Here is an 11,623-nt window from a genome sequence, read left to right as displayed (position 1 = left end):
ATCTTGGTTTTCCTGATTAAATGCTGGATGCTCACGCATAAGCTTTGAAAACAGTTGTTTCTCTGCAACAGTATGGATGGACATAACAGCATATTTTGTACTTTGGCGCAATGCCAAGTACCAATGACCTTTTTTCACTGGAGGCTCAGGCATCATTGGTTGCATGGCTGACTTGAATCTAATTTCTTCAGGAATAGGAAGAATCCCAGAGACCTCTTTTGTTGGAGCATACATTAAACCATTTATCCATCCTCTGATTTCAAATGAACGTGGTACTCTATCTCGCATTCTTTCAGCTAATATTTGAAGCTGATCAATCATCCAAATGTCAAAATGACCATCATACTCTTTTCCTGTTGAATTTCTTGTACCAACAGTTATATTGTGATGTAGTTGAAATATAGCAAGTAGATTGTCAGCATGACGGGCAGAGATACATGAGTCTGGAAATGCTGCACGAATTGAGTGGTGAACTCCTCCTTCTGTTGTATTTGTTCCTCTCATACAACGCCAGACTGGAAGTCCATTGTCCTTTCGATCTTGACCAACTTCATAGTATAGTGGTATTCCTGGTGGATCAGAGAGATAGCCAGCCTCAATCAATTTGAGAATGCTCTTTGCACTTTTCCATGTGGCTGCAGTAAACAGTGGCTGGCCAGTAGTAGCATCCTTAAGTGATCCATAGGTTTTAAACAAAGTCTCCACTATCTTGTACAAGTCTTTTGGAGGTGGAATAGTTCTTCTTACCAAGGGCCAAAGTGATTTTGGATGATACTTGAGTTTCTCTTCCCAAGATGATCCTTCAAATTTCAACCTAGCATTGACTTTGGCTTTATCACTGGGATTTACAATAAAGAGTGCATCATGAAGAGCACAAGCAAACTCTTTTCGAAGCCCATGAGATTTTGAAATTTTTAACATGTCAAATGCATGCCAAGGATCTTTCAAGACACGACTGGGTATACCACTACCAGACTCTTTCCCAGCCACATGTTTTTCCAATGTTTCATTCTGCAACTCAACCAAAATCCTTTCACCAGTGTTTTTACTTGTCTCATCTGAGGCTTTTGGTGTTTTAAAATTTGACTCCATGACTAAGTCATCATCAACATCAGCTAACCATGAACTTTCATCATTGGAAATATTTTCTATTGCTTTTTCAGAAAAGTCTGGATTATCTGAAACTTCAGTGGTAGACTCAGTTTCACCCTGAAGAGATGAACTAATTTCTGCCACCTGTATATCTTCCATTGATGCACGGTGAATTTGTTTCCGTCGACAAGTAATTTTGAAAGGTGGGGGGCCAAGGGTTGCTAGTGTACACTGGTGGTGCTCGATTATTGCAGCTGGAACATGAATTTTTTTAACTTCAACTATGCACATTGAAGTTGCATCAGAAACTACTGATACCCAAGCTCCAGTTGCGATTAGCTTTTGACAATCACTTTGATAGATATCAACCAGAAACCCAGGTGGTGCATTTTCTGGCACGCTTCCAAGTTCTGTTAATACTTTCAGTTTCTTGTATATTTGTAATGAAGCATATGCATCTCTGGCAGCATAGCAAACCTGATCCTCAGATAACACTTCATTATCCCACTGATCACTGATACGGATAGCTTTATCTTTTGGCAACTGCTGCTTAAGTACCAATGAAGATAATTCAGCTAACCCAACTCTGGCATTTTGACTTGCTCGGCATGCTTTAGCCATATGTGCTAGCTCAATAAATCCAGAAAATTCACTTTCTGAACCACTCTCCTTCTGAAGTCTCTGTAGATCACCTTTTATTCTACATCCAACTTTGATGATACGGGGTTCCAGAAGAAAATTGGTCAAAGCTCTTGGAAATTTATTTCCATGAAGCCGAGCAATCTGAAGCAGATATATGGTATTGTCATATGCAATTGTAGCAACTGCAGTTTTTCCCTGCCTGCTTTTTCCAGGAGTTATATCTACATTCCACTCAAGATCAAATCCAATAAAAACATTTTCACTTTCTGGTAAATCAATTAATAGCTCCTGAATTGTAGCAAGAGCAATTTCAATTTGGCTAACTGAGGATTTTTCAAAAATTTGAACATGGGTAGGTATTTGAAATTCTGGAAGCTCAGAAAATTTGTCAATTGGGGTAATGCCTCGTCTCAAGGATGGAAAGCATTTTTCTAGGAAGGCTTTATCACTGATGTTATCAGTATAAAAAATCCATGGTTCATCATGCCCATACATTTTCAATGACTCTAGCATCTGCTTGAGTGCATACTCAAATTGAGCATGTGCTTTTGTAGCTACCAGAGCTAGTACTCGTATTTGCCCAAGCTCATTGGTAACTGTCAAAAGGCCCACAAAGATAGACACTCCATTGGCTAAAATAATATGCTTTGTTATTTTGTGGGAATGGTCAATTGCACAAATTCTAGCAGGTAGCATTGCCATATACTGGTCAATTCGAGGACGATGTGATTCCACAAACTTATCAAAAGTGTCCCTGAACCATTGAGAACTTGGTATATAACCAGCAAAGCCTGCTGCATCATCAAAGCTTGAAAAAGCACCAAAAATCATATTTGTCCATGGAGATGCAGCTCTTGTATAATCAATCAACTCCAGGTACTGAATTTGTAACTGATCAAATCGACGCAAATGTTGAACTCTGAGGATATCTCTGAACTGTTGTGTTCCCAAGCCTTTATGTAGTAGTGAGCACTGCAGTGAAAAAAGTCCATCTGTCATTCCACTGCGGTGGGTCAGAACAATTGGGAATTCTGCAGACAATGCTTTTGGAAGACTTTTTATTATATCTGAGTCCCAACTCATGAATGTGACAGTCTTTTTCTGTGATTTATTCTTGCAGGTTGGGCATTTGTACCGAGCACCAATCATCCAAAATCCATCATTTAAATCAACACATCTGCGAGGCCTCTTGGAAATATTATGCCTAGTTAACCAAGAGTTACATCTCTCTCTTGGACACTTAATTCTAGTCATTTGCATTGGATCCCAGAAAAACCATCTCTGCTCATACAATAGTTCAGGGCCCAGAATTTTAGCTTTCATCATTTTGAACCAGGACGATTTCTGTGGAAGCCAAAAGCTTTCATGCTCATCATAGAATGAGTATTTTCCAAGCTTGTCACGCTTTTCAACAGTTTGGAGTTTTTCTTTTAGAACATTTGAAAACCATTTGGGTGGTTTCACACGAGTATGCTTTGGCTTTGGAATTTCTTCAGATTCTATGAAGTCATCTTCATTATCAAGATCTTTGTCAATATCATCAGATGGCTTGTCAAAGATAAAATCTTCCACTCCAAGCACTGCATCAAGAGCATCTTCATTGTTATCAATTCCAGTAATGTCTGGCTCTGAAATAATAACACGGACTGGTGGTGGTTCTGTTGTTGTTACTGGTGCCACAGGTGAAAGTGGCAAATGTGGAGGTGACTGTGGTGCACTAGTAGCACTGGAAACCCAGGCACTGACTGATGTGAAGGCAGGCCCACGAGGAGCATTAGGATCTCTTAGCTGAGGTTGTTTATATTTTTTTTGCTTATTTGCACTACTTTCTTCTGCAGTCATCTCACTACTAGACATTGCAGATCCAGCATCATCCAGAGTATCCTGTACATCTTGATATTTTTTAGGCCTCCCTTGAGGGCGTTTTGGTGCATTTGGATCTGGTAATGGTCGGGTACGTGGACGTCCTCTAGATCGCTTAGAAGGTGCTAAGGTATCTGGTGCAGATTGCTCAGTGTTAACTATCTCAGACTGAGAGAGCTGATTTATGATGCTATCATTATCAGCAGAGTCATTCTCAATTAATTCCAGATCAGATGTAGAGATCTCATCTGGTCCCAGACCAGGAATAGAGTAATCATCTGGTCCCAGACCAGGAATAGGGTTATCATCTGGTCCCAGACCAGGAATAGAGTTGACATCTAATCCAAGACCAGAAACAGAAACAGAGACAGAAGAATTACTACCTCCAGCAGAACTTGTGAGTAGGTCCAGTTCCAGACCAGAGGAAAAGACTGTATCTAAACTACCCATAATCTCATGGTCAGATGAAGATGGTACCAAATTCTGAATAGAGAGAGCACTGAAGAAGGGAACTGAATCATGGTTGAAGGGAGACATAGAAGGTTCCAACTCTGGAGAGAGGACAACTTCTGCAGATCTAGCTGGAGGTGAGTCAGGAACTGGTAGCAAAATAGTACCACTGATAAATGTAAGATGTCAATGAGTGGTATTTTTTGCAAGAGAGAGCACTTACCCAGATAAGGCAATGGCTTCTGCTTCAGTAACATTGGAGAAGATATAGTCATCAGCAGAAAAATGGAAAAATTCATCAGAATCCCCATCTACCAGATAATTATACAGCCATCCAAACAAGCAAGAATACAAGGAACACACCAGCCATATTGAAAGAGAAGTAGTATGACCAGATGCAACTGATCAAAACTTTGATTTCAACTGATGTTGCTGATTTAACAATTTAAACAGTAAAATGCATAGAAATTTGGTGATAGCTCACATTTATGTAATAATCTCAATATATTTTCGATTTTATATGGTGTAAAAATGTGGTAGAAGGCTGCAGAGAGGGCAGAAGTATTGTAGAAGTGACAAGTAGGCTGTCAAGAGCTAGATTACATAACCACTTGCTATCACATAAGCAAATGCATAGCCACCTGCTATCACATAAGCATATGCATAGCCACCTGCTATCACATAAGCATATGCATAGCCACCTGCTATCACATAAGCACATAGCCACCTGCTATTATGTAATAGCAGCTACAAACACCAGTAGTCTGCCGCAAATTACTTTTGGCTTGCGCATCTCAACTATTGTAACCAAGCCAAACAAACTACGGGGCTATCTCCGTTACACTGCCTTTTGTACCCTCGGTGTCTTTTGGGACGGTTGCGGGCGCTAAAGGCTCCTTGCTGCTTGCATGTTTACACTGTTTGAATGGGTTACGAACCCGTCCCGTTCCCGACTACAACAGAGAGCAGATGCAGAGGTGGAGATGGAGGGGCGGAGGGCTCGAGGTGAGAGTCATCAAAGTCCTTCATACTGGTACTCATACTCAGAGTCAACCCAGTCTAGGTGAGCCCTCACCGCCTAACCTAACATTTCAACTCTCAGCCCAAAACCTATTTGATGTACCCAGATCCCTCATCAAAGCTCACATCCTCCGAGTCCAATAAGGTCTACACTCCTCACGGACTCCCATACACACCACTGGTACGATAACGTCGATGTTGCCTACGAATTGGTTTTGCGACGACTGGGATGAAACGCGGGTCGTTTTCGGCGAACAACCCCAATTCTGAGCCTAGCTTGTATACCCCCGCTGAATCTTAACGAAATGGAGGTTTGAATGCGGGGACAAGTCATTCGTTTCCGCGGGCGAGGATGAGGCCATTGACAATGAAATCCTGCTTCCTTAAACCATTTGACGAGCCTGTCCATCAACTTTCGTACGGCCGATAAAGAGGGAGGGGGAGAGCGTTTCGTTTCATAGTACTAGTGGCACTGGGTCGCTCGCTATGCGGAGCGTCGGTCAGGCATGTCTTCCTACCTCTCTTCAAGTTCAAGGTCCTGATATTGAAACTGTTGTGCCACAGCGTTAGGCTCTCGGCTTCAAGCAGGGGGAAGCGATCCCATACCATCCAATCCCTATCAACAGCGTTGACACCAGACCCTCTAAACCCGCAAAGAGGTAGAGGTACACATCCTGGGGCGTCTGGCCAAACATAAACATAAACATGAATTCCAGATCCCCCTCTCCCGCTCCCGGTCGCGTGCAGCTTCCTTTTACGTATCTTCCAACAGTGGTTGGCTGGGCTACACCGTCACTGTACAGCGCACCACGGTGCTCCTGTGGAAGCGAGGTTTAGTGCCTGTAACCCGCGTCAGCGGCGTACGCATATACGGTTGAGCTGGTCTTCGTGTTACGACCTCGACCCCGAAAACGGCGTAAGCCAAGTTTCAATTTCAAGGATCTCTCCTTCCCCGCTTCCCCCCATTTAGACCTCGACCCCGAGAACGGCATAAGCCAGGTTCCAATTTCAGGGACCTCTCCCTCCTCCCCTTCCTCCAGCTCCAACTCATTATGAAATGGCCCTTACAACTGCGACGACCTCGATTCAACGTTCATCAAACGTCACTTCTATCAATTCATTCTGTGAAGCTGCATGCATGTTCGTAGGGGATGCCCTGCCTCGACAAGTATACCTCAATCTTTTGTTGAGGTTGCTTGCGATATATTTTGCGCGCTATGCGCTGTTTGAGGATGCGGAGGTCAGTAGGCCTGATATTGAGAGGATGGTTGGTTCGAAAGAAGTTTGTGCTCAATGTGTCGTTAACGATGAGCCTCCCAGTTGGGGGTCGCGTCTTCGTTTTCGTGGCTCTGGGGAACGGGCTTTTTTTTTTGGCTGGCATAGGAGTCTATCCACTTGACCAAGGCGGAGTGGGTCGCGCAGTGCGGCGAATGGGCGGGGGTGTTCTCAGGTGAACGTCACTATTACCCCCCGGCGCCTCTTACATGTAAGATTGCAGTGCAAAGTTCGGCACGTGCAGATCAGACCGTCAATTCCAACCCATTCCAACCCTTACCAAAACTAAGACCAAGAACACTCCATCACTGGAATGGATTTCGAACCCGTCCTCGCGACGACTTTAACAAACAGCTCAGATCCAGAGGTGGAGGCGGTCGGGCAGGTCGGGCAGATTGTGAACACAGCAAAAGGCAGCAGGCCAATCATGGCTCGAGGTGAAAATTCTTGCTCGTCTCGTAAAGTCTTCATGATCATCCTCATACTCTGAAGGTCTGCACAAGTTCAACTTAGAACAGCGTCGAACGTCAGGTGCCAGTCCAGGTGAGCATCGTTCCTTGTTTTCTTGTTTTCAAATCTCGATACGAAGACTGCACAGAATTCTCTACAAAGGTCAGACCCTCCGACTCCGACAAGTTCTCCGCTCCCCCTGCGTCTCCCATATACACCACTGGCACGATAACGTCGACGGGGCTTACGAATTTTGGTATTACGACGATTTGTGCGAAACACGGGTCGTTTTCGGCAAATAACTCCAATTCTCAGTCTAGCTTGAATACCCCACTGAATCTTAATCATGCGGTGGGGGATGGAAGCTTGAATACGGAGACGAACAGTATGTCTGTTGCTGATGGAGGGATGCCCAGGGGAGTTTCCTCTGATACTACCGGTGGCAGTGGGTCGTTGACTACTACGCAAAGCGTCGGTCAAGGTATGCCTTCTAACCTCTTCTTAAACTCCTAATTTGTTAAACTGTTTTGCCAGTGTTCTTTCGGCTTCAAGCAAGAGGGAGCAACCCCATGCCATCTAGTCCCGCGCCTGGTACATCAGACTGTCACGATCCAAACCCAAACCCGCAAACAGGGCCAAATACAAACATTAACTTGCCTTTCAGATTCCCCCCTCCCTCCCACTCCCCCTCCCGGTCGCGCACGGCTTCCTTTTTACCAGAAGAGTGGCGTCACCCTTCCTCTTTCTCGCCTCTAGATGTCGACCTCGAGACTGGCGCCGGCCCAGGCTTAGACGCAATTTCAGGCCCAGGGACCTCCCCCTCCCCCTCCTTCAATTCATCGTCAAACGGCTCCTACAACCCCAATTTGAAGTTCATCAACGTCACCTCTATCAAGTCATTCTGTGAAGCTGCACGTCTGTTCTTGAGCAATACCCTTCCCAGACTGGTATACCACAATTTTTTGCTGCTGAGGTTCCCTGCGATGTATTCTTCGAGGGCTGCGATGTATTCTTTGAGGGCTGCGAGGATGGTTGAGTTGGACTTGAATTCTCAGGGTGGAGGTGGGGCTGGAGTTAACTCTGCCAATGGGGCGCCTTTTCATGGTGGTTCTGGAAGATGGGTGTCTGGGTTTAGTGGACACCAAGGGACATCAGGGGTGCTGGGTGCGGCAGCGAATGGATTTGATTATTGGGAGGCGTTTATAAATTCGTTATTGAAAGAGTGGAAGACATTGAATCTTGTTTCTGCTTTATTGATTCCGTGCGTTTCTTTTTGTTCCCCTTTCAAGTACAACAGAGCTAATAAAAAAATTGTAGGACCCTTCTGGCAATCTTGCAAATCCCTGAAGCAGCCGACGACCTGATTACGAGGAGCACTGCGCTGCTCTCGTTGATATGTGCTCTGATGAGTCTTTCGTATGGGTGTATATACATTGTGAGGTTTGGGACTATGAGGAGTATGTATCGAGCTTCGAGGTGGGCTGAGGTACGTTTTTGTGTTCAAAAAAGAATGATCAACTTGATTGTTTGGGATGCTGGTGTTAGGAAGCAAGGAGGACAAATACTGCGATATGGTGGAATGTTTGGATGTTACTGGCGATGCCGGCGGTGTCGATGGCTTGGTAATCTTTACCTTTACCCTCCTTGCTGACCCTCGCCCTCATGCTTTCTTCCTTTCCCCACAGGTCAATGCTCTTCTTCATTACATTCATCCTCTCATTCATTTGGCTTACCGGATCAGGCAACGATCCTTCCTCCCGTGCACCGTCAAGCGCAACAGCAGTTTTGGGTACACGGGTGGCTATCACGGGGGTGTTGGTGCTTGGGTTGGTGTATTTGGCGATGATACTGAATACGTTGATGAAGGAATGGGGTGAGATGAGGGTGGATGAGATGGGGACGAGCTTGAGTGCTGTTTCTGTGCAGGGTGAGGAGCCGGAGAGGAGGGAAAGGGGTACACGCAGGCGGGGTGGTGGTGCGGATCGTCATGTCGAAGAGGAGGCCTGACTTCAACTTGAATACACAATCAAAGTGCTGTGGACGTTTAGACTAGAAGTGTAACAACATCATGTACATTATCTCTCAACTCCGAGTCTTCTGCGCAACTTTATGGCAGACTCATCCCAAGTCCTTCCTGAAATACCCTCCTTAACCCCCCTCCTTAACCCCCCTCACGCCTCTGAGGAACACTCGGTAGAAATCAGTTGACCGCGTTGAGGTCACGAGGGACGCGATCTCATTCACATGACTGGGAAGTCACTATCAGGCCTATCAGGCCTACTAACCGACTGTGTGCAACAACTATCCGTCAGGCTGCAGGATTGTCCGAACGCGCAGATGAATGTACATAGACCCAGCGATGTATTCATCTGGAGTGCGACTGCTAGCCCGTCGGCGAGCCGGTAAGGGGAAGATGCTGCTGGAAGAAAATTCATTCGTCCTCAATGCTAGTGTTGTGCAGCACAGAAACAACAAAAAAAGTCTTTCCGATACCACCGGGTCCTAAAACGGATATTTACCCCTGTCAGAGATTGCCGGGTACTCGGAATCATGGTCCAAATCGGTAGCTAAAACAAGCGTGTGGATCCTTTCGTCACGTCGAAACATGAGTTGCGGCTTCACCGTTAATGACGCGATGAAAACGGGAGGTCGACGTCGACGCCGACAAGGACGCGAGATTGATTATAAGACATTTGGCGCCCTAAAATCTTACTGTCATAATTAGTTGAGGAGGAGGGATACATTGTTAGAAACCCACCTAGCAATCTGCAACAAATCTCTCTGATCTGCAATGAGTTGATTGGACGATGAAGTCTTTTGCGACCCCAGCAATCACCACCGAAAACAACACCGGAGTACTTTTCGACGAGTTTCCCACACCGGTCCTGAACTTGCTACAGTACAGGTGAGGGCGAAAAGGAAACATGACGTATATCGGCCCTCAGGTATTCGGAATGTCAATGATTTGCAATTCACGACCCAAGAACGTCACTGAAAAGAGTCGGAGATACCTGAAAGAATCGTTTACAAAGTAGAGGTTGGAGAATAGTAGAGCCAGCCGAAGAAATTTGCAGAGGCGGAGACGCACTGAAACCAATCCAGGAAGAGATTTGCGAGACGGCCCCGAGACTTCAAGCTTCAAGTTTTTGGCATTGAAACTTGTGGGCTGCGTGTGCTTGAAGAATCGGTGTCGGGTTTGGCTGCCGATCCCCCTAAAAATCAGTAAGTACTTGATCTGTTCGCATCGGTAAAAAGGAATAATAAAGCTTCGCGGCTGGTACCTCGGCTTCGCACCAGGTTTTTCATCGAAAATCACTAGATTGGTATCAAGAAACAACCTAAGGTCTAGTCAGAAACGCGTAAGTCCCTAGATGCCTTGAGGCTGGTCCTGGCTGGTCACGACTGAGTACTGCGCCATGACCGGTGACTGGTGGACATTGGGTGGACAGAAAGTACCGGAGTTGCCGTCAGTGACGTTGTAACCGAGAACACGCGTGTCTCCTCCTCCTTCCTGTCTCGAACACGTCAGAAAAAAAAGGAACGTGGCACTGCCCATATGTTACTGCGGCTGATGTGTACCATTGCAAATGATGCTGTGGTAAAAACAGATAAAAGAACGATCTTCGTTATCGGAGGGCGCCAAGTCTTCAGCAGTCTATCCTCTCATGGCCCTAAACGTACTTTCTATTGGTGGCTCTCGTCACATAGGCTACCATTCTGCTCTCAGATTTCTCGGTGAGCCGTTTAATGACTTTGTGGTACCATTTCGTCTGATCATTTGTGCGCCAATACTAGGGGGCGGCTCAACAGTGACTTTCCTTCTACGCAACCCAGCTGTCTTTGACGAAAACGAAGCGATCCAAACATACGTCAAGTCTGGAAAGGCACGTCTCGTAAAGGGGGATGCCCTAGTCCAAGAGGACATCAAGCGTCTCTGGGCAGAAGCATCCTCTGAACGACCCATTGACCTTCTCCTCTTCACCCTCGGCTACAGTACGCAATCCAACTCCTTCTTTGAATCTCCCTCACTGCGGCTAATCATAAACTCCTATAAGCCGGAAAACCCACCTTCAACATCCTCAAAGGCTTCCAAATCACTCCTCCAAACCTCGTAACGCAAGCCCTGCTCAACATTCTAACCACAATGCCCAAAACACCCCCACTTCCCAAAGTCATCGTCCTCTCCACCGCAGGCGTCAGTCGCTCATCGATTGCACATGTACCCTTCCTTTTGAAGATTCTTTACGGGTGGCTTATCGCCCAGCCTCTGCGCGACAAACTTGGCATGGAGCGCCTCATTTATCATTGCGCCGGATGGGAGTGGAATACCGAGGTTGACGGAGAGCCTGGCGAAGAGATTATGGGCAGTAAAGAGTGGAGGGACACCGAGGGTCTTCCTGCTCCGGGGACATTGAAGGATGCGATAGTGTTGAGAGCCGCAGGATTGACAGACGGCGACTGCTTAGCAGATAAGAGAAAGGAGGGCGAAAAAATACCCTATCGGGCTGGAGAAGGCCATGTTATTGGGTGGACAGTGTCGAGGAAAGACGTGGCCCATTTCATTGAAGATGCCGTCCTCAATCGCTGGTCCGAGTACGGAAACAAGCAAATTGGAATCGCATATTAATTTCTCCTTCGTTTTTCTATTTCGAGCTCTTTAGTTAGTTACCAGATCTATACCGTGGATGTCGGAGCAGATGCTAAATAATTTCAAGGACAGTAATGGGTGGATTAGATATTTATAGGGTATGGCAATATTTCTACATTTCCAGCACAGTCGCAGGATTCATCCTTGGTGACGAACTTTGTCCCAAAAGATACATTCGAAGTG

The 11,623-nt window shown here is 45.9% G+C and overlaps 2 protein-coding genes across 2 annotated transcripts; both read left to right on the top strand.

Moving 5' to 3' along the window:
* Positions 1-6,124: 6,124 nt before the first annotated feature.
* On the top strand, positions 6,125-8,669 carry LACBIDRAFT_331715 (uncharacterized protein; the record flags this gene model as incomplete). Its single annotated transcript, XM_001886118.1, has 8 exons — positions 6,125-6,307; positions 6,472-6,553; positions 6,633-6,779; positions 6,856-6,885; positions 6,941-7,273; positions 7,327-8,053; positions 8,110-8,249; positions 8,338-8,669. The coding sequence occupies 8 exons, from the start codon at positions 6,125-6,127 to the stop codon at positions 8,667-8,669; spliced, it is 1,974 nt and encodes a 657-aa protein (XP_001886153.1).
* Positions 8,670-10,492: 1,823 nt separating this feature from the next.
* Positions 10,493-11,623, top strand: LACBIDRAFT_295313 (uncharacterized protein). The gene is made up of 3 exons (XM_001886117.1): positions 10,493-10,527; positions 10,588-10,785; positions 10,848-11,623. Exon 3 carries the CDS (start codon positions 10,937-10,939, stop codon positions 11,417-11,419), a length of 483 nt encoding a protein of 160 aa, XP_001886152.1. The 5' UTR covers positions 10,493-10,527; positions 10,588-10,785; positions 10,848-10,936; the 3' UTR covers positions 11,420-11,623.

Source organism: Laccaria bicolor, genomic scaffold, assembly GCF_000143565.1.
Source record: "Laccaria bicolor S238N-H82 LACBIscaffold_35 genomic scaffold, whole genome shotgun sequence".
In the NCBI taxonomy this organism is placed as follows: Eukaryota; Fungi; Basidiomycota; class Agaricomycetes; order Agaricales; family Hydnangiaceae; genus Laccaria; species Laccaria bicolor.
Note: the sequence above shows the minus strand (reverse complement) of the source record. Positions and strands in the feature narration are given on the sequence as shown.